The sequence below is a fragment of the Rattus norvegicus genome, chromosome 10 (genome assembly GCF_021556685.1).
Source record: "Rattus norvegicus strain SHRSP/BbbUtx chromosome 10, alternate assembly SHRSP_T2T, whole genome shotgun sequence".
Taxonomy (NCBI): domain Eukaryota; kingdom Metazoa; phylum Chordata; class Mammalia; order Rodentia; family Muridae; genus Rattus; species Rattus norvegicus.
In genome coordinates this window covers 69864147-69887097 of record NC_141543.1, presented here as the reverse complement: position 1 = coordinate 69887097, position 22951 = coordinate 69864147, and the positions used below count along the sequence as shown (strand labels likewise).

Here is a 22951-nt window from a genome sequence, read left to right as displayed (position 1 = left end):
TGGCCACATGTGCCGGCCATGCCCCTGGGTGTCAAGGCTGCAGAGGGTGCTGGGGGTGCTGAGTGGACCCTGAGAAGAAAGCCTTCCTTCTGTTGTGGCAACTGTTAAGAGGGTTCTCAGGGCTCCTGTATTTAGTCCTGCTTGTCCTGTCTCAGTCCTGGAACACTGAGGCGCCCCCTAGTGGCAGCGCAGTTCTCTGCACATTCCAAGAGCCCTGCATTTTCCTACTGGCACCTCCATCTTGCTTCTCTCCTGCTTCCATTCTGCTTGACTTGGTCGCCGACAGGTTGAGGAGGAAGGAAAGCAGGAAAGTTCGTTTTGACCCGGAAGGTTGACAGATCATCTGAAAAACTTAACCTCCCAGGGTTGTGGGTCCACAGATGGGCACTTGAGAGTTTCATGGGGATCCTTGTGAAACGGTCTGTCCTTGTGCCTCACTCCCCGGCTACCCACACACCAACTCCGGCGCTGTTTTGCAGGAGATCCTGTCTGCCTGCTGGGCTTTTGACCTGCAGGAAAGACCCAGCTTCAGCCTGCTGATGGACATGCTGGAGAAGCTACCCAAGCTGAACCGGCGGCTCTCCCACCCTGGGCACTTTTGGAAGTCGGCTGAGTAAGTATTCCCTCCATGAACCAGATCTGGAGAGCCTCTGTCTGGAGTGTCTGAGGGCGCCCTCTGCTGGACATGCCTCAGACTGCAATCTGAGGTTTCCACAGAGTAAGCTGAAGGATTCTCATCTTCCCAGTTGGTGCTAGAGGCGCCCTGTAGTAGGGGGCACCTCGTTTCCACCTGTGGAAATCCACACGTCACTGACACCAAGCCCAGGCTAGACCATGGTGAGGGAAGGGGTCAGTGGTCAGGGCCATGTGGGCACCAAAAGAGCCCCCAGCAAGCAGCATCAGTATTTTTTTTTTTTTCGGAGCTGGGGACCGAACCCAGGGCCTTGCGCTTCCTAGGTAAGCGCTCTACCACTGAGCTAAATCCCCAGCCCCGCAGCATCAGTATTTTGTTTTTCTTTTTTTTCTTCTTTTCTCTTTTTTCTTTTTTTCAGAGCTGGGGACCAAACCCAGGGCCTTGTGCTTGCTAGGCAAGCACTCTACCACTGAGCTAAATCCCCAACCCCAAGCAGCATCAGTATTACTTAGGCTGGTACCCACTTAGTCACTGAACTGTTGACACTGAAAGCTTGCCGCCCACTAGTGGGCCACGCCACTGAGCTATATGTCAGAAGCCTTTCCCCCTCATGGTCCTCTGTGCCCTGAGGCACAGAGCAGCGGGGACCACTGTCATCTCCCCTGTACTCTGTCCTGTTCTCTTTCTACTTTGGCTCCCTGGCTTACCCTCCCAAAGACCACCCTCTGGCCACAACCCTTTGTCAGGATCTGGGCCCTGTTACTTGTCTCAGCTTCCACAGTGGAGTCAGGTAAGATCCAGAGTGCGCAAACGTTGCCGAGTGTCAGGTGGCAAATCCTGTAAGCTTGGCAAGTGAGGTTCTGGCGGTGGCAGTGGGGGAGGGGCGATGAGGCCCCAAGGGCTGAGCCCTGTGCTGCTGTAGATCTTAGCGCTGGGTACAGGCTTCCTCCTCTAGTAAACCATGTCCATACCGGGCAGGCACTGGCATTCAGAGATGACTCCTGTTTCTGGAAACAGATCAGCTCCACCCTCTCAGCTCACAGATGGGAAACAGTCCACTAATAGGGACCGTTACCAGGCCACAGCCACCAGCTCCCAGGCTCCTGTGAGCTTCGTGATCCTGGCCTCTGCTTCCTCAGACATGGGGTCTCTAACTCTCACTTTCTGTTTTCTTTCCCATCGACTTCATCACTTTCCATTTCTGGGGGGTGGCGGATGCACTGGTCTTGTCTTATCATCTCCCTCCCGCTCCACCATCCTGACTCCTCCACCTGTCTGCTGGCTGCCATCACCCACCGGGCTGGACCGGATTGGACGGCTCTCTTCAACTGCTGGTGAACTGGTCTCGGGCACCCCTAGCCGCTGGCGGAGTCGCTACTATGGGAAAGGACGCTATGGTCACCCTGACTTTAAGAGCTCCTGTCCACTTCTGGAGGAATAGTGTGTTTCCGTCTCTTCTCGTTCCCTGCCTGTGTGTGGCTGTCTACCCGCCCTTCCCATTCTGTCTCTGCATGCCAGCTTCTTACATCCTTGCTTTGGTTCCCATAATCCACACTGACCTCCTGCACTGGCCACCAGCAAGGGCCACCAGACTTGGGTTTCTCACAGAGGGTGAGAGAAGCCCACAGTGTATGGCAGGGAGGGCCCCTCTCCCTACCCCATGAGCTAGCTAGCATGTGGGCAAGGGGGATTTAGCTCACTGAGCAAGTCCCCCCAAATCCCACTTCGGCTAGAGCTCAGAAGAGGAGAATCCAGTGATACAGTTGTGATAGCACATGCCTATCACCCCAGCATTCAGGAGTCTGAGGCAGGGGAATTGTAAGTTTGGGTCTAGCCTGGGCTATACAGTAAAATCTCAGAAATAAAATTGTCAATGGCAGCTGGGCATGGTGATGGGCACACGCCTTTTAATCCCAGTACTCGGGAGGCAGGGGCAGGAGGATCTCTTGAGTTTGAGGCTATCCTGGTCTATATAGTGAGTGCCAGGAGAGACCCTGTGTCAAAGAGCAAACAGACAAGCACCAATGAGCAGCTGGGGGTGTGACTCAATGTAGAGCTTAGTGTTCATGAGGCTGGTTTGGACCCCAGAACTACAAATATTAATAATGGTAATTAATAATAATAATAATAATAATAATAATAATAATAATAATAGAGAGAGAGGGAAAGAACCAAGTAAGCAGAAGTGATCATCTCCGAAACTAGTTTGATCTAGTTTGATTGTCACAAGGAGCCGTGGGGTGCCTACAACCGCCCTGTGGGAACTTGGAGAAGCTTCCTTGGGCAGTGTGCTTGCCCCGAGCCATTCTGAGGGTGGGTTGGGGGATCCTATTCTCAGGAGGGTTCCTGGGCAGCTGCCCTGGCTGGGCTCCTGAGCCCTGGCTCCTTGAGGCCCAGGTTCTGATACCACTCTCTCCTCTGTCCTTAGGTTGTAGACCTGGCTGTCTTGCATGCCCGGGGGCTTCCTTTCTCCTAATCACCAACTCAGCTTCCTGACTTCCGTTAAGACTCCAAACGCCAGCCAGCGGCACTAACCCAGGGGACACCGGCTCTGCTGCTCCAGACTCCTCCCTGTGCTCTGTTTTTAACAGCTTCCCTCCCCACCACATGGCCAGTGGGTGCCTGACTTGTGTCACTGCCAGGGGAGGATGGCACTAACAGTGACCCCCTCAAGGCAGACGAACAGCCTTCAGCTGCCTTCGTGGATAAGACGGTCTTTTCTCTCTTGTTCTCCAGAGAGTGGCTCTTGCTTGTGTTCCTCTGCTCCCCAGCCCTTACTAACACCTTCTTGAGCCCCTGCTGAGCATGCTCAGAGGATGGGGAGGGGCATGGTGACCCTGGGGACGGTGTCCTGCAAAGGGTGTCACAGTTCAGAACTGCCCAGAGCCAGCACTAAGGTCATGGACCCTGACTAGAGTCCTCTCTCTTGCAGATAGGACAGCACACACACACACACACACACACACACACACACACACACACACAATTGTGTTGCTGTGAAAGGCATCAGTTCAGAAAGGCTAGGTCCTTAGGAGCCACACTCAAAACTGTGGTAAACAAAGCGATACCTGCCACCAGAGCTTAGTAATGGAGGCAAACCTGCTGATACACATTACAACACCATCTGTCAGGAGTTCATGTCTGTCCCTGATCAGATTTCTGCAGTTGGGCTCAGGATTCCACTCCATAGCAGCCTCAGCAGACCCCATGTGAGCACCATTTCTAAAAGGAGCGTATGACATCGCCAGTCCTCAGGCCTGCCTCACCCAGTTCCACAGCCATGTGGAGCAGCCAGTACAGAAACCATACATGCTACCACCATGCTGGGTGCTGGGCAGTCAGGTGAACACACCACTGTTTCCCCCTCATCCCTGCCAGCTAGGGAATGTGGCCGAGGCCCGACTTACGGTGGCCAGATCACCTCTGCCACAGCTATGGACCGAGAAGTTGGCATCACTGAGCTCCTGCTTAGCCAGCGACACCTTAGCTCTGGATGAGAGCAGCAGAGCCATAACCCGTGTCTCTGCTCCTCTTTACAGTGCTAACAGCAGCAAAGTCATGCCCCGCTTTGAAAGGTTTGGCCTGGGGACCCTGGAGTCCAGTAATCCAAAGATGTAGCCAGCCATGCACGTTCATGCAGACAGCGTCTTCCTTTCTGAAACATGATGACGAGACATGCAAACTACCACAAGGAATCAGAAACATTGCATCCCAGGCTGCGGACTAGGAGCGTGACTCCTCCATGAAGAACGCGCATCACCGTGTGTGGAGCTCGGGATTGCAGCCGTCCACTCGACCCCAGATGATACCGCCACAGCTAGTGTTTACACAGAGGTTTCTGCCCAGCAAGCTTGGTGTTTTACAGTATGTAAGGATAATTCTGCAGAAGGGTGCTGGCACTGTGGAGCAGCAGCAATGCCTCCCCTCCCCCTTCCGGAGGGGCCCAGGGCTGAGCCAGAAGGAAGAGGAAAAGCAAAAGGCAGCATGAATGTGGCTGTTCTGGGAAAAGGGCATGTGGCAGGCTTGCCTTGGCCTGTGCTTGGGCCCCGAACCACACTAAGGAGCAACAGCCTTGGTTGGGAATCTGTCTGGATTACAGGGTCAGAGTTCCTGGAGAGCTGGAGTCCATTTCTGCTCTGACCCAGGTTTGCTATGCTTTTTTAAAAAAACAAAAGTACAGACAGAATCTCTGTGGCTTCTAGACCGAGCTGATGGATCTTAGCCTGGCTCCTACTGCAGGGGGAGGGAAATAGCCACACATCTGTGGAGATACCCACATCTTATCTGAGGCCTCCGGGTAGGGATGAAGGCTGTGGAACTCAGCCTCTGTCATCAGACACCTTCCAGTGCCTGATTTACACCTCTTCCCGGAGCTGAGGGCTAGTCCATCTGGTGTGTGTTCAGTCAGTTCTTGGTTAAGGAGAGCGGGGAAGTTGGCAGACGCAGCCTGCAGTGGCCCTAGCACCTTAAAACCCATTGTCTGTCACCCCAGAATGTTCTAGACCTACTGCCACTTCCCCTTCCCCATCTCATGGAAACCTTTTAGCCCATTCTGTCCCCTGTGCATGCTCTGAACTCAGATTGGGTTATCAGACTGTCCAGGTACATCAGTTAGGTAAGCTCTGATCTGAGCCTTAGACCTCTCCGTTCATTCCCATGAGCAGTAGGGGCCGGACTGGAGTAAATCAGCTGTGCTCCCCAGAAACTGTCAGCTGCCAAGCACGTTGGTCCTTGAGCAGAGGGTAGGCAGCATCAGACTCCACAATCAGAGGAGGGAAGAAATGGGGGTGTAGTGGAAATGTGGTTGGATTCAGACCCACAGGCTTAAAGTCCCACTTTGGAATGGCCATGTGGCTCCCTCTCAGTTAAACTCCCAGTAAAGTGTCAATTTTCAGAGCTCTCCACAGCACCCAAGTCTGGTCCGGGTGCCTCTTAAAACAGGCCACTCTCGGGGTTGGGGATTTAGCTCAGTGGTAGAGCGCTTGCCTAGCGAGCGCAAGGCCCTGGGTTTGGTCCCCAGCTCCGGAAAAAAAAAAGGAAAAAAAAAAAAAAAAAAAAAAAAAACCAGGCCACTCTCTGAGAAGTTGTGGAAACTCCCCGCTCCCCTAGCGCATTTGTTCCTGCTACAGGACAGTTGGGATAGTAGCATCTTGACCCTGCCTCAGGGTAGGAAGGAAGAGCCTCTCTTCAGCTCGTGGGCTGTCCAGTCATTTCTCCACCCCTCAGATTTCCACAGTAGCCCTTGATGTGACCTCCCTACTTCAAAACACATAGTGTGTGCCCATTGCCTCGGGCAGTCTCAGGCCTGCACCTTCCCAGAGGCCACAGAGCATAAGGCTCTGGCCAGTCCCCTCACCAGGACATGAGCCATCAGGCTACCAGCTGAGTCAACCCTTTCAGCTATCCCCTGACACCAAATCACAGCAGACAGCACATACCCACTGACAGCGAGCCTAGGTCTTGCTGTATACTGTGAGCATCCCGGATCAGACCGTTTTGAGCCCTGCATTGAATGCGGTCTTATGCGTGTGCTGAGAACCAGATAGGAATAGTCGTGGTCCCTGGCTTGAGGAGCTGGCCATCTTCTGGGGGCCAATTCTCTTGGGGCCGACATCTGCCAAGGGTGGACCTGTATGTAGTGCTGGAACCCTCCTCCTCATTCTCCAGGTCCTGCTTCTGTTCTGCCCTTCATGTAAGAGAGTTCCCCACCCTGGTTCCCACTTTCTAGTAAGTGACTGTGAATTGATGTTAGGAAAGCTCACCTCCTGTGTACCCTCCTTATCTCCTGGGAAACACATGAAGGATGACAGATACTGTGAATTCAGCCCCCATGGCCACTATGAAGGCAATGAAAAAGGCCCAAGCTGCAGAGAACCTGCCCACCTAAAGTGTGAGGCACTTTTCCCATCAGAGTGGCAAGAAGTGAGTCCTAGCTAGCGCTGGGCCGCTCCTCTTCTAATGCATCCAATCAAAGCCCTGGGCCATTGTCTTCTTGTGCTCCAGGCAGGGAGTGGCAAGCCTGTGTTTCTCTGTAGTGACAGGGTGGGGTGGAACAGCCATACTGTGCTCAGCGCTAGCCAGGAGTGATCAGTGTGTATACCTAGCGTCTTCTGTGGCCACGAGGCAGACATTTCTTTTGAATGTGATGTAAAATTTGTACAGTAAAAGTTTTTATATTTTCTATCAATTGCATTTGTCTTCCAGAAATGCTTTAATTTAAATTAAAATGGTTAGTCTTGATGAATGTGTTATATTGGGGTTTTTGCCACTGCTAAGAATGAATGTACCCTGTGGCTAAGCCAGGCCTAGGGGTCTGGAGTTTGTGAATAAAGTTTACAAAGGTGTCCTGAGGCTCATGTTTGTTTTGGCCAGTCCAGATGACTGTTGGGGACCGTGTGGGTGAATGGGTGGACAGAAATGAAGTGCTCAGGGGTCTGAACCCCTGCCAGGAGTTAAGGAGCATCTCCCTAAAGAAGGGATTATGGAGCCAAGACTGGAGGATCAAGAGTTCAAGCCCATCCTCAGCTAGATAATGAATTCCAGGCCAGCTGAGGCTGTATGGGATCCTAACATAGGGAGGGAGGGGGGCAGAAGGAGAGAGTGATTGATTGATTGATCGATTGATTGATTGCTTATGCCTAGATCTCAGAACAGGTGTCTCTCAAGGCTGGAAAGATGGCTCAGTGGTTAAGAGCACATCCTGCTCTTGCAGAGGACCAGAGTTCAGTTCTCAGTGCCTGTCTTAGGGTTTCATTGCTTTGAAGAAACACTGTGACCAAGCAACTCTTATAAGAGACAATATTTATTTGAGACTGGCTTACAGGATCAGAGGTTCAATCCATTATCATCTAGTTGCACAGTTCCAACAAGGTCACACCTCCTAAGAGTGCCAATCCCTGGGCCAAGCATATTCAAACCACCACAGCGCCCATGTTGGAAACTTAGACCAATGGCTGACAAAATACTCCTAATCGTGAACTAGAGAAAACCCACCAATGAAAATCAGAAACACTTAAATTAAAAAGCCACAGTCGTCAAACTTCTCTTCAGCCTACTCGAATACTCTCAGGTACCTTTTTATGAGCAGTTCCTTTAATCCTCGGGAACCCCACTCTGCCTTGTAAGACAGCAACGGCAAAAGCAAATAAACAATAAAAATAACCACAACGAAAACCCTGCAAACCGATGAGCTGCTGTCAGAGAAACCTGCTCAGTGAGGAATTTGTGGCTGTAAATGTTTTGGAGAGAAAACAAGATTAGAGCGGAGGTGGGTGCACAGAACGGAGACTGAGAAACTGCTCAAGTCCGGTAAAATCCAAAGCTGGCTGTTTGACAAGATTTACCCGGATTGATAAACCTCTAAATGGATTGAGAAAACAGAAGACTGGAATTGTCAAAACCAGGAATGAATATGGAGATGTTAGTGCCCAATTCTACAGAAATAAGATGGTTGGTTATAAGACAGAATGTATATCCGCAGATGAAGTAAACTGGACGAGCCAGATACAGAGCCCTCCAAGACTCAATCAAAGAAATGGATTTTCCGGGGTTGGGGATTTAGCTCAATGGTAGAGCGCTTGCTAGGTCCTGGGTTCGGTCCCCAGCTCCGAAAAAAAAGAAAAAAAAATGAATTTTGCAGACACAGCTGCAAACTAGTAACGAGATGAAACTGGTCACCTAAACTCTCCAGGTGAAACCCTGGACCCACTGGCTTAATGTGCAGATTCTACCTAAACATTTAATGATCTAACGCCAATATTCCTTAAACATGTATGAAAAATCAAAGAGTGGAGAACACTTATTAACATGAAAAGCCAGTATCACACTGATACAAAGCCCATATTCTTAAAAACCTAGAAGAAGGTGTCGTGATAAACACGGATGTAAAAATCCTCATAGTCGGGGCTGGAGAGATGGCTCAGAGGTTAAGAGCACTGACTGCTCTTCCAGAGGTCCTGAGTTCAAATCCCAGCAACCACATGGTGGCTCACAACCATCTGTAATGGGATCTGATGCCCTCTTCTGGTGTGTCTGAAGACAGCTACAGTGTACTCATATACATAAAATAAATAATTCTAAAAAAAAATACTGTTTAAAAAAAAATCCTCATAGTCAGGACAGCTGGGATGGCTCAACAGGCAAAGGGTTTTGCTGTGCAGTCCCAGTAACCTGAGTTTGATTGTCAGAACTCAGGTAAAAGCAGAAGCAGAGAGAACTCCAAAGCATTTCCTCTGGTTTCCATATGCACACTCCTGCAATGTGGTGGATGATGATGGTGGTGATGGTGGTGATGGTGGTGGTGGTGGTGATGGTGGTGGTGGTGGTGATGGTGGTGGTAGTGGTGGTGGTGGTGGTGGTGTTGTTGTTGTTGGTGGTGGTGGTGGTGGTGATGGTGGTAGTGGTGATGGTGGTGGTGGTGGTGGTGATGGTGGTGGTGGTGGTGGTAGTGGTGATGGTGGTGATGATGGCAACGATGATGATGATGAATCCTCAACAAGATGTCAACTAAGTTTAGCATATTAAAAGATGGCTTGCCAATCCCAAATGCTATTTGTCCCTGGAAAGCAAGGGTGGTTTGACGTAGGAACCAGATGCTGAGACCTTAGCTATGTGCCACTACGTCTGGTTACTTCCCCTGAATGGTTTTTTCCTTTGTGTGTATGTGTGAGTATATGTGCATTTTCATGTGTGTGCAGGTACACACACATGTGTGAGCATTCGGAAGTGAACTTCACGTGTTCTTCCTTATGAGACATCCATTTTGTTTTGTGTGACAAGATCTCTTATTGGGATATGGGGGGCACACAAGCTGAGTTCCCCATGTCTGTCTGGTTTGCAAGGCAAATTTGCACAGTCAAGATAACGCAGCCAACAGCAGATTAGTGAGCTCTGGAGGAACAGTGGGACAACCTCTAGACATCTCTGTAGCTATGAGGTGATGATGGCCAGGGAGGTCATCCATGGACCGACGCATCAGGCCATTCCATTTACCTTCCAGATCTTCTACTCAACAGCTGCCTGGGGGTTCTCTTATTCTTAGCTTTGTCAATTACTGAACTCTATGGGGATGCTGGGAGCTTCAGTCGAAATGTGAAATTTTCAAATGACATTTTTTTTCCTGTGCCAAGAGCTCCTCAGAATGCAACCTGGCATCCAATCAACAATGGCTCCTTTCCTGGGGACAGCTACAGGACACACGGGGTGGGGAGGACCCTGTCCCATGAGACTGGGTAAAAGGAAGGAGGGACAGGACAGAAGGACAAACAGAAGACCATCAGCAGTATAAGCTGGTGACATGAAGGGAGCTGGTTAGGTGAGGACTTCAAGCAGGGTGGGCGTGACCTCGGTGTACACACCCTGGCATCTGCCATCTGCTATTGTTCCTCCCAGCAGAGATAAGAGTCTCCTTGCCTGGGAAGAAAAGGCTCAGGAAACTTTTCCCCACTGGGGAGCGTGCCCGCCCGGTTCACAGGAGTGAACAGTTTGCAGGTGTTTTACAGCTGGGGTCAGAGGTCAGTGAGTAGAGTGCTTGCCTGTCATGTATGAAGCCCTGGGTTCCATCCTTCATGCTAAATACACAGATGGCGGTGGCGGCAGCGATGGCGATGGTGGAGGCAGTGGCGGTGGTGGTGGTGGTGGTGGTGGTGGTGGTGGTGGTGGTGGTGGTGGGTGTGTGTGTGTGTGTGTGTGTGTGTGTGTGTGTGTGTGTGGTGTTCATGTATGCTCTTGTGTATATGTATGTGTTGCTGGGAATTGAACTCAGGGCCTCATATGTGCTTGCTAGGCAATTGCACCACTACTGACTTGTGTTCTAAGCCCTCGTAGCTCTAGCGGCTTGACAGTCATGTATCATATTCCTCAATTTCTCCCTCTCTAAACACCACCACTTTTCTTTAAATCAATCTTTGATTAAAACCTTATTGCAGCCAGGTTTGGTGATGCATACCTATAATCCCAGCACTTGGAAGACTGAGGCAGGAGGACTAAAGGTTTGAAACCAGCCTGACCTACATAATGAAACCTTGTCTCAAAAAACAAACAACCCTGAAATACCATTTACTATATGCCTTGGGCTAACCTCGGAACTCTGGTCTAGTAACTACAAGTCCCTCCTCACTTTCTTTGTTCGTTCCTTCCTTCCTTCCTTCCTTCCTGCCTGCCTGCCTGCCTGCCTGCCTCCCTCCCTCCCTCCCTCCCTCCCTCCCTCCCTCCCTTCCTTCCTTCCTTCCTTCCTTCCTTCCTTCCTTCCTTCCTTCCTCCCCTCCTGCCTTCCTGCCTTCCTCCCTTCCTTCCTTCCTGCCTTCCTTTCTTTCAACAGGTAGCCCTGGCTAACCTTGAACTCGCAAAGACCCATCTGCCTTTGCCTCTGCTTCCCGAGTGCTGGGATTGAAGGTCTGAGACCCTGTGATGCTTTGCATATGCTTGGCCCAGGGAATGGCACTATTAGAAGGTGTGGCCTTGTTGGAGGAAATGTGTCACTGTGGGGTGGGCTTGGAGACCCTCCTCCTAGCTGCCTGAGGATGCTTAGTCTGTTCCTGGCTTCCTTTGGGTGAAGATGTAGAACTCAGCTCCTCCTGCACCATGCCTGCCTGGATGCTGCCATGCTCCCGCCTTGATGATACTGGACTGAACCTCTGAACCTGTAAGCCAGCCCCAATTAAATGTCCTTTATAAAACTTACATTGATCATGGTGTCTGTACACAGCAATAAAACCCTAAGACAGACCCCTCCTTCTCATAGCTTATTTATTTATTTACTGACTTATTTTTGAGACAGGGTTCCATAGGAGCCCAGGCTAGCTATACTCCCCATGTATTCAAGGCTGGCCTTGAACTCTTGAACTCCCGATCTTCCTGCCTCTGCCTCCAAGCACCTGTATTATAAGTATTTATCACCACTTACACAAATATTAGTTCCAGACACTTGGATTGCAGAAACTTTTCAGATGCTTAGAAAGGTAGGTAGGCTGGAGGGACTGTCCTGGTTGGCCTTTTCTAAATTATGTGGCTGTTTTATACAAACTCTGTTGAAAGAGTCCTGGCCGATCTGAGATTTAACACACACACACACACACACACACACACACACACACACACACACACACACACACTTTATCTCACCAAGTTCCTATGCAAAGTGCTGTCCTGGGCCTTCCTGTAGACAGTGTATTTCCCAGTGTTGACGTCTCACAATCCAAGCTCACTCCAGCCCACTGCTAAAGGCAAGTTTAAGGCGTCTTTCTGGAACTTAGCTTGTACCTTTTTTCTTTTCTTTTTTCTTTTTCTTTTTCTTTTTTTTTATTAACTTGAGTATTTCTTATTTACATTTCGAGTGTTATTCCCTCTCCTGGTTTCTGGGCCAACATCCCCCTAGCCCCTCCCCTTCCCCCTCCCCTTCTTTATGGGTGTTCCCCTCCCCATCCTCCCCCCATTGCCGCCTTCCCCCCAACAATCACGTTCACTGGGGGTTCAGTCTTAGCAGGACCCAGGGCTTCCCCTTCCACTGGTGCTCTTACTAGGATATTCAATGCTACCTATGAGGTCAGAGTCCAGGGTCAGTCCATGTATAGTCTTTAGGTAGTGGCTTAGTCCCTGGAAGCTCTGGTTGCTTGGCATTGTTCATATGGGGTCTCGAGCCCCTTCAAGCTCTTCCAGTTCTTTCTCTGATTCCTTCAACAGGGGTCCTGTTCTCAGTTCAGTGGTTTGCTGCTGGCATTTGCCTCTGTATTTGCTGTATTCTGGCTGTGTCTCTCAGGAGAGATCTACATCCGGCTCCTGTCTGCCTGCACTTCTTTGCTTCATCCATCTTGTCTAATTGGGTGGCTGTATATGTATGGGCCACATGTGGGGCAGGCTCTGAATGGGTGTTCCTTCTGTCTCTGTTTTAATCTTTGCCTCTCTATTCCCTGCCAAGGGTATTCTTGTTCCCCTTTTAAAGAAGGAGTGAAGCATTCACATTTTGATCATCTGTCTTGAGTCATGTGTTCTAGGCATCTAGGATAATTCAAGCATTTGGGCTAATGGCCACTTATCAATGAGTGCATACCGTGTGTGTTTTTCTGTGATTGGGTTACCTCACTTAGGATGATATTTTCCAGTTCCAACCATTTGCCTATGAATTTCATAAAGGCATTGTTTTTGATAGCTGAGTAATATTCCATTGTGTAGATGTACCACATTTTCTGTATCCATTCCTTTGTTGAAGGGCATCTGGGTTCTTTCCAGCTTCTGGCTATTATAAATAAGGCTGCTATGAACATAGTGGAGCACGTGTCTTTTTTATATGTTGGGGCATCTTTTGGGTATATGCCCAAGAGAGGTATAGCTGGATCCTCAGGCAGTTCAATGTCCAATTTTCTGAGGAACCTCCAGACTGATTTCCAGAACGGTTGTACCAGTCTGCAATCCTACCAACAATGGAGGAGTGTTCCTCTTTCTCCACATCCTCACCAGCATCTGCTGTCACCTGAGTTTTTGATCCTTAGCCATTCTCACTGGTGTGAGGTGAAATCTCAGGGTTGTTTTGATTTGCATTTCCCTTATGACTAAAGATGTTGAACATTTCTTTAGGTGTTTCTCAGCCATTCGGCATTCCTCAGCTGTGAATTGCTTGTTTAGCTCTGAACCCCATTTTTAATAGGGTTATTTGTCTCCCTGCGGTCTAACTTCTTGAGTTCTTTGTATATTTTGGATATAAGGCCTCTATCTGTTGTAGGATTGGTAAAGATCTTTTCCCAATCTGTTGGTTGCCGTTTTGTCCTAACCACAGTGTCCTTTGCCTTACAGAAGCTTTGCAGTTTTATGAGATCCCATTTGTCGATTCTTGATCTTAGAGCATAAGCCATTGGTGTTTTGTTCAGGAAATTTTTTCCAGTACCCATGTGTTCGAGATGCTGCCCTAGTTTTTCTTCTATTAGTTTGAGTGTATCTGGTTTGATGTGGAGGTCCTTGATCCACCTGGACTTAAGCTTTGTACAGGGTGATAAGCATGGATCGATCTGCATTCTTCTACATGTTGACCTCCAGTTGAACCAGCACCTTTTGCTGAAAATGCTATCTTTTTTCCATTGGATGGTTTTGGCTCCTTTGTCAAAAATCAAGTGCCCATAGGTGTGTGGGTTCATTTCTGGGTCTTCAGTTCTGTTCCATTGGTCTATCTGTCTGTCTCTGTACCAATACCATGCAGTTTTTATCACTATTGCTCTGTAGTACTGCTTGAGTTCAGGGATAGTGATTCCCCCTGAAGTCCTTTTATTGTTGAGGAGAGTTTTAGCTATCCTGGGTTTTTTGTTATTCCAGATGAATTTGCAAATTGTTCTGTCTAACTCTTTGAAGAAATGGATTGGTATTTTGATGGGGATTGCATTGAATCTGTAGATCGCTTTTGGTAAAATGGCCATTTTTACTATATTAATCCTGCCAATCCATGAGCATGGGAGATCTTTCCATCTTCTGAGGTCTTCTTCAATTTCTTTCTTCAGTGTCTTGAAGTTCTTATTGTACAGATCTTTTACTTGCTTGGTTAAAGTCACACCGAGGTACTTTATATTATTTGGGTCTATTATGAAGGGTGTCATTTCCCTAATTTCTTTCTCGGCTTGTTTCTCTTTTGTGTAGAGGAAGGCTACTGATTTATTTGAGTTAATTTTATACCCAACCATTTTGCTGACGTTGTTTATCAGCTTTAGTAGTTCTCTGGTGGAACTTTTGGGATCACTTAAATATACTATCATATAATCTGCAAATAGTGATATTTTGACTTCTTCTTTTCCGATCTGTATCCCCTTGATCTCCTTTTGTTGTCTGATTGCTCTGGCTAGAACTTCAAGAACTATATTGAATAAGTAGGGAGAGAGTGGGCAGCCTTATCTAGTCCCTGATTTTAGTGGGATTGCTTCAAGTTTCTCTCCATTTAGTTTAATGTTAGCAACTGGTTTGCTGTATATGGCTTTTACTATGTTTAGGTATGGGCCTTGAATTCCTATTCTTTCCAGGACTTTTATCATGAAGGGGTGTTGAATTTTGTCAAATGCTTTCTCAGCATCTAATGAAATGATCATGTGGTTTTGTTCTTTCAGTTTGTTTATATAATGGATCACGTTGATGGTTTTCCGTATATTAAACCATCCCTGCATGCCTGGGATGGAGCCTACTTGATCATGGTGGATGATTGTTTTGATGTGCTCTTGGATTTGGTTTGCCAGAATTTTATTGAGTATTTTTGTGTCGATATTCATAAGGGAAATTGGTCTGAAGTTCTCTTTCTTTGTTGGGTCTTTGTGTGGTTTGGGTATAAGAGTAATTGTGGCTTCATAGAAGGAATTCGGTAGTGATCCATCTGTTTCAATTTTGTGGAATAGTTTGGATAGTATTGGTATGAGGTCTTCTATGAAGGTCTGATAGAATTCTGCACTGAACCCGTCTGGACCTGGGCTCTTTTTGGTTGGGAGACCTTTAATGACTGCTTCTATTTCCTTAGGAGTTATGGGGTTGTTTAACTGGTTTATCTGTTCCTGATTTAACTTCAGTACCTGGTATCTGTCTAGGAAATTGTCCATTTCCTGCAGATTGTCAAGTTTTGTTGAATATAGGCTTTTATAGTAAGATCTGATGATTTTTTTAATTTCCTCTGATTCTGTAGTTATGTCTCCCTTTTCATTTCTGATTTTGTTAATTTGGACACACTCTCTGTGTCCTCTCATTAGTCTGGCAAAGGGTTTATCTATCTTGTTGATTTTCTCAAAGAACCAACTTTTAGTTCTGTTGATTCTTTCTATGGTCCATTTTGTTTCTACTTGGTTGATTTCAGCTCTGAGTTTGATTATTTCCTGCCTTCTACTCCTCCTGGGTGTATTTGCTTCTTTTTGTTCTAGAGCTTTTAGGTGTGCTGTCAAGCTGGTGACATATGCTCTTTCCTGTTTCTTTCTGCAGGCACTCAGAGCTATGAGTTTTCCTCTTAGCACAGCTTTCATTGTGTCCCATAAGTTTGGGTATGTTGTACCTTCATTTTCATTAAATTCTAAGAAGTCTTTAATTTCTTTCTTTATTTCTTCCTTGACCAGGTTATCATTGAGTAGAGCATTGTTCAACTTCCACGTATATGTGGGCGTTCTTCCCTTATTGTTATTGAAGACCAGCTTTAGGCCGTGGTGGTCTGATAGCACGCATGGGATTATTTCTATCTTTCTGTACCTGTTGAGGCCCGTTTTTTTGACCAATTATATGGTCAATTTTGGAGAAAATACCATGAGGAGCTAAGAAGAATGTATATCCTTTTGCTTTAGGATAGAATGTTCTATAAATATCTGTTAAGTTCATTTGGTTCATGACTTCTCTTAGTCTATGTCTCTGTTTAATTTCTGTTTCCATGATCTGTCCATTGATGAGAGTGGGGTGTTGAAATCTCCTACTATTATTATGTGAGGTTCAATGTGTGTTTTGAGCTTTAGTAAGGTTTCTTTTACGTATGTAGGTGCCCTTGTATTTGGGGCATAGATATTTAGGATTGAGAGTTCATCTTGGTGGATTTTTCCTTTGATGAATATAAAGTGTCCTTCCTTATCTTTTTTGATGACTTTTAGTTGAAAATTGATTTTATTTGATATTAGAATGGCTACTCCAGCTTGCTTCTTCCGACCATTTGCTTGGAAAGTTGTTTTCCAGCCTTTCACTCTGAGGTAGTGTCTGTCTTTGTCTCTGAGGTGTGTTTCCTGTAGGCAGCAGAATGCAGGGTCCTCGTTGCGTATCCAGTTTGTTAATCTATGTCTTTTTATTGGAGAGTTGAGGCCATTGATGTTGAGAGATATTAAGGATGGATGTGAGGTCATGTTTGTGTGCTTTTCTTCTCTTTGTTTTGTTGCCAAGACGATTAGTTTCTTGCTTCTTCTAGGGTGTAGCTTGCCTCCTTATGTTGGGCTTTACCATTTATTATCCTTTGTAGCGCTGGATTTGTAGAAAGATATTGTGTAAATTTGGTTTTGTCATGGAATATCTTGGTTTCTCCATCTATGTTAATTGAGAGTTTTGCAGGATACAGTAACCTGGGCTACCATTTGTGTTCTCTTATGGTCTGTATGACATCTGTCCAGGATCTTCTGGCTTTCATAGTCTCTGGCGAAAAGTCTGGTGTGATTCTGATAGGCCTGCCTTTATATGTTACTTGACCTTTTTCCCTTACTGCTTTTAATATTCTTTCTTTATTTTGTGCATTTGGTGTTTTGACTATTATGTGACGGGAGGAATTTCTTTTCTGGTCCAATCTATTTGGAGTTCTGTATGCTTCTTGTATGCTTATGGGTATCTCTTTCTTTAGGTTAGGGAAAGTTTTCTTCTATGATTTTGTTGAAGATATTTACTGGTCCTTTGAGCTGGGAGTCTTCACTCTCTTCTATACATATTATCCTTAGGTTTGGTCTTCTCATTGAGTCCTGGATTTCCTGTATGTTTTGGACCAGTAGCTTTTTCCGCTTTACATTATCTTTGACAGTTGAGTCGATGATTTCTATGGAATCTTCTGCTCCTGAGATTCTCTCTTCTATCTCTTGTGTTCTGTTGGTGAAGCTTGTATCTATGGCTCCTTGTCTCTTCTTTTGGTTTTCTATATCCAGGGTTGTTTCCATGTGTTCTTTCTTGATTGCTTCTATTTCCATTTTTAATTCCTTCAACTGTTTGATTGTGTTTTCCTGGAATTCTTTCAGGAATTTTTGTAATTCCTCTCTGTAGGTTTCTACTTGTTTATTTATGTTTTCCTGTGTTTCTCTAAGGGAGTTCTTCATGTCTTTCTTGAAGTCCTCCAGCATCATGATCAAATATGATTTTGAAACTAGATCTTGCTTTTCTGTTGTGTTTGGATATTCCGTGTTTGCTTTGGTGGGAGAATTGGGCTCCAATGATGCCATGTAGTCTTGGTTTCTGTTGCTTGGGTTCCTGCGCTTGCCTCTCGCCATCAGATTATCTCTAGTGTCACTTTGTTCTCCTATTTCTGACAGTGGCTAGACTGTCCTATAAGCCTGTGTGTCAGGAGTGCTGTAGACCTGTTTTCCTGTTTTCTTTCAGTCAGTTATGGGGACAGAGTGTTCTGCTTTCGGGCATGTAGTTTTTCCTATCTACAGGTCTTCAGCTGTTCCTGTGGGCCTGTGTCTTGAGTTCACCAGGCAGGTCGCTTGGAGCAGGAAGGTTTGTCTTACCTGTGGTCCCGAGGCTCAAGTTTGCTCGTGGGGTGTTGCTTATGAGCTCTCCGAGGAGGCAGCAACCAGGAAGATCTGCGCCTCCCTTTCCGGGAGCTTCCGTGCACCAGGGTTCCAGATGGTGTTTGGTGTTTTCCTCTGGAATCAGTAATGTGGGCAGAGTGCAGTCTCTTCTGGTTTCCCAGGTGTGTCTGCCTCTCTGAAGGTTTAGCTCTCCCTCCCACGGGATTTGGGTGCAGAGAACTGTTTATCTGGTTGGTCCCTTCAGGTTCCGGCGGTGTCTCAGACGCAGGGGACCCGCTCTTGTACCTTTTTTCTAAATTAAAGTCTTTTTGAATACTTGTGTTGTTGTGCCACAAAGCATTCCTGAACCCCAAAAGACCACCACCGAGCCGTTTCCGATGTAATCACATTAGAGTCTCTTTATTACAAACTCGAGTTTGTGTTTACTCACCACAGGCCCACGGAACGGTTTTTGGTGAGCCAGCCCTAAACTCTCCTGGAGACAAGGTTTTATAGAAAATGAAAGTAAGTAAGGTGGGGTCTATCGTGGCAAGCATCTAACTGAATGTCTGTTGTCAGCCAACAGGTGGGTGCTCTGAGGCAAGACCGTAATCACAAACGGTCTGAAAGTACATCTGAAATGATCAGACAGATCTTTGGTTCACTCTTGCTAGGAAGTAGCTAGGGAGTGACTCTGGCCAAGGACAAGCCGTGGGGTCCTTCCTGGTTCTTGGGTGCAGCTTGGGTGCAGTTGCGGGCCAAGTTCTCAGGCTTCTTTTTCTCTTTAGGATGGAGGCCAGTCCCAAGATGGAGTAAGTTTGGCCTCTCGGTGTGTGTGTATGTGTGTGTACCTGTGTGTGTGTATGTATGTATGTATGTATGTATGTATGTATGTATGACTCTGTGTGTATATGCATGCATGCACATATGCTTATGTGTGTATGTGTACATGTATGTGTATACATGTGTGTGTGTATGTTTGTGGGACTGCATTCTACCCCAGTGCTGGGCTGTATGGAAAGGCTAGACTGTGTTCCTAGATTTCGTCTCCCTGTGTTGTCGTTGGGAACTGGGTTATAAGGAAGTGCTGAGATGCCACTCAGGGGATGGGAAGACAGTCTCAGATGCTGAACAGTCGATAAATGGTATATATAAACGTGGACTGTCTCTTCCATCAAAACTGTGTGGGGAGCACAGAGAAGGCCTTCACTTACAGAGCCACAGCCTCAGTCTCCCATAGAAGGCCTCTCGGCACTTCCAGACAACCACTGCTACGAATGAGCTAAGCCAGAGTTCCCTGTTTCCTGGGAACCCACACATTCAATCCCTCCCAGGGATCCCGCTAAAGTAAGCATGCCCCTTTCCTATTTGTGACTCCTTTGCCTGGACCTGGGGCTACTGGGCGGGACTGGGTCTTCTCCAGTGTAACTGTCATTCGCTTTGTCCTCCACCTGTGCTCTGCAGTCCCTGGGAGCTGCCTGCTGCCTGGAGATATAAGTGTGCACATACATGTGCATGGACAGGGCCCCTCTGTCACCATCAACTTAGGGTCCATTTGCTTTACCTCCCACCTTTACCTGAGAGCGGTTACATCACAGTTAAATAAAAAGCAGACCCTTCCTGTCCTTTTCCCCGTCTTCTTCCTCTCTCTCTCTCGCCCTTTTGTCTCCATAACCCCCAGTAAACCTCTCCCACGTGGAATTGCATTGGCCTGGTATGGTCTGTCTGGACAAGAGCTGAGATTCTACAACACCCACTCCCCTCAGAAGACCACCCTGGCCTTACTCCCATGGCAAGGTCAGGAAGAAACAAAAGACAGCCCAGTGTGTTCATTCTGCAGCCTGGATGCCGACAACCAGCAGCTCCTTAACCCACAGTCCCCTTAGGAAGCAGACCTGCCACCAGTTTTGACTTACAGTGAGGGAACCGAGTATCGACAGTGGAACTCTCTTATCTGGTTTTACTCAACTGCTGTGGCTCCACACACAGACTTCCCTCAGACCTGAAGCAAACTCACTTCCTTCACTGCAGGTAGTAATTCCCACAGCTGCCAACCCAAATGACAATCGTATTACCCTTTGAAAGGAAGGAGCCCCTCACTCCAGGTTGGGAGAACCATATTCCTATCCCGACATGCACAGGCGTTCAGTAAACATCCTAAGGCTCTGACTTTTTCTGGGAGTTTCTTTTTCCTGCTGCAGAGAATCTTCGTGGGTCATATAGACTCCGGAGGGCTTGTGAGGCTCAGGAGCTGGCCTTCTCCCTGACCTTAACTTGATCTGGCACCGGGTGCCTGTGGTCGCCTGTGCTGGATACACGAGCCATTCTTTAAGATGCATTGATAACCCGATCGGGTGAGCATAAGACCACTGTCACAACTTTTAGCTCAATTTGAAGCAAGTTTTTATTAAATACTGGCCGGGACAATAGACACCGGCAGGAGGATGGTTTGTACCCATGAGTCCCAGAGAATAGCCACAAATTACATTGGTCAGGTGCTTATAAAGGCAAACCCCACAAGGCTACATACTTCCTGCCTAAGTTACTTCAACACACATGTGGTCAAGCACATCCCGTGCTTGGGGGCAAGCGACTTGTTTTCAGAAGTGAAAACATGGCCTGTTATCTTCCTCGAGCAACAGCACCAGGTATTCTAGGAAGTGGTCTGTCCTAGGGCAGTCGGGACTCAAAGGTTAGGGGCGGTTTCTGTTTTTAGATCTTTAAGCTTGGTAATTAAGACTTAAAGCAAAACTTTAGCCCTGGCAGCGCCCTAATGTGTATGTAGCTCAGAAGGGACTGTGGTTGAAACGTGCAATTTCCAGTCACGCCCTACAACCACGCCTCCCTGTTGCAATCCCTGAAGCTGTTGGAGCTTCATTATGCTAACTGTCCCTTCTTAGCTACAGCTGACAGGTTTGCTTAAGGCTTGTTACAGCCTCAAGGTGGGGAGGGTTGGCCGCCGTTGCAGCATTTGTTCCCTCTCCTACACTCTGTTCCCAGAAAATCAGTTAATATCCTTAAGAAGTTTTCCAGAGTGTCAGGTTCCCCCGGAAGACTTGTCCCGAGGGAGGGAGAATTGGAGTGGGACCCAAAGGGCAGGCAGGGCTGAGCCTAGGTTCTTGCTCTGCTGCAGAAGGGAATTCTTGTTCCGGTCTCCACACCCCTCCAGGTGTCTGCTTCCCAGTGCTCAGTTTCGATTCCTCTAGGCAATAAGCATGATCAGCAGCTGTCCAGAGCAGAAGGGTGGGTCTGCTATATGGGAGGTTCAGGCTGTGTGTGTCCCGGAGTCCCCCACACCCAAAGGCACCGCTGCCCATTTGACTTCCCTTCACTCTGAGCATTCACATGAAGCGTTGCCCAGTGGATACAAGGTATAGATGTAAACACTTCGAGAGGCACAGCTGAGAACCTGAGGCAGGAGGATTTCTGTGAGTGTGAGGCTATCCAGGGCTTCAGAATGATACCCTGTCCCTAAATACTAAAAGCTGGAAGAGGAGCTTCCGTGGGGCAGTGAGAAGGCGACAGCCTGTCCTAGCGGTGCAGTGAGTCCCACATGTTACCCCTGACAGTCTGTCCTAGCGGTGCAGTGAGTCCCACATGTTCCCCCTGACAGTCTGTCCTAGTGGTGCAGTGAGTCCCACATGTTACCCCTGACAGTCTGCCCTAGTGGTGCAGTGAGTCCCACATGTTCCCCCTGACAGTCTGCCCTCACTAGGGTGCTTTCTGGCTATTCTCTTCCCCATGGTCCCATAGAGGTAAGAATTAGCAGATGCTGGAGGGGCCTGTCTGAGATGGAGGGGTGACAGTGGGGATGACGGCAGCTCTAGGTCCTTGCTGTCTCTGCTCAGATACAGAAAGGAATGAGTTTTATGGGTTTTGTGGTTATGGAGGGTAGGGCAAGATCTTTAAAAAAAATACACACACACATGAAAAGAAAATTATACAATTCTAGGTTTAGAAATATAAAATTAAAAGAGTTAGCCCCAAAAGCCACAAACTCAGGGCTAAGCCCTGCCGCCAGGAATAGCAGGCCATAAAGATGAAGAAAAGGAATGCAAAAACCAGCTCAGGCTATCGAGGACTGACCCATAAACCATCCAAAGACATCCCCCCAGCTTACTCAGAGTCATACTTTAACCAGATGTCCTCCAGACCCTGATAAGCCCCTACTTGTGCTTTTCAGCCATTGTGTCCTGCAGAGAGCACTCCAAGAAACCGGGCAGCCCAAGCCTAACCAGAGGTGTTTCAAATACAGATGCTTCATCAATTTTGACAAACTTTTAAAAATAATGAAGACCTGAAGACCCTACCCTTCTCCTGATTTAGTAGCTCTGTTTTAAGAACCAGGGGGCCATAAAACCTTCTGGCGTCCCCTTATCTCCTGGAGCCATAAAACAATCTTGTAACTTGTGGTGCATTCCCCTTTGACATCCCCCATCCCCTGGTGCTCACAGCCTCTGCCTTTAAATACTCTTTTTCCCAGCCTCTCAGGGCCGACACCTCTGTCTCCTGCGCGGGATACGTGTCGGCCCGGAGATCTCTATAATAGGTCTCTGTAATAAACCTCGCCTTTGCTTATTACATCCAAAATGGTCTCTCTGTTTCTGGGGTCCGCGATTTCCCAAGACTTGAGTAAGGGTCTCTCTGCGTGGGATTTTTCAACACACACACACACACACACACACACACACACACACACACACACACACACGTATGTATATGTTAGGGCTAGAAAGATGGCTCAGCAGTTCATAGCTTGCTGCTCTTGCAGAGGACCTGGATTTGATTCCCAGCACCCACATGGTTGCTTACAAGGGTCCCTATCTCCAGCTCCCAGATATGTCACCTCTCCTGATCTCCATGGGCTCTACACAAACACGTACCCTTGTATACACGCAGATACAACACATACACAAAGATAAAACCAAATCCTCTTACATTTAAACATGACAGTTGAATGCCCCTGTTCTTTTAAAAAAAACAAAACAAACAAACAAACAAAACAAAACAAAACTGCTTTGCACTTCTTTACCTGTGAATGAAAACCACAAACTCAGGCAGTGTGGTAAATCACAGCACTTGGAAAATGGAGGAGGCAGCAGGATTTGGAGTTTAAGGCTACACAGTG

The 22951-nt window shown here is 47.5% G+C and overlaps 1 protein-coding gene across 8 annotated transcripts in view; it reads left to right on the top strand.

The window, feature by feature from the left end:
- Ksr1 (kinase suppressor of ras 1) overlaps window positions 1-22406 on the top strand; it is a 151903-nt gene extending 129497 nt beyond the window's left edge. For 2 of the 8 annotated variants that reach the window (XM_087569282.1, XM_087569284.1), the window contains 3 exons: window positions 480-613; window positions 1994-2074; window positions 4174-6975. In XM_087569282.1, coding sequence (XP_087425408.1) covers window positions 480-613; window positions 1994-2074; window positions 4174-4252 — 294 coding nt within the window. In that variant the 3' untranslated portion in view covers window positions 4253-6975. 8 annotated transcript variants of the gene reach the window in all.
- Window positions 22407-22951: the final 545 nt, after the last annotated feature.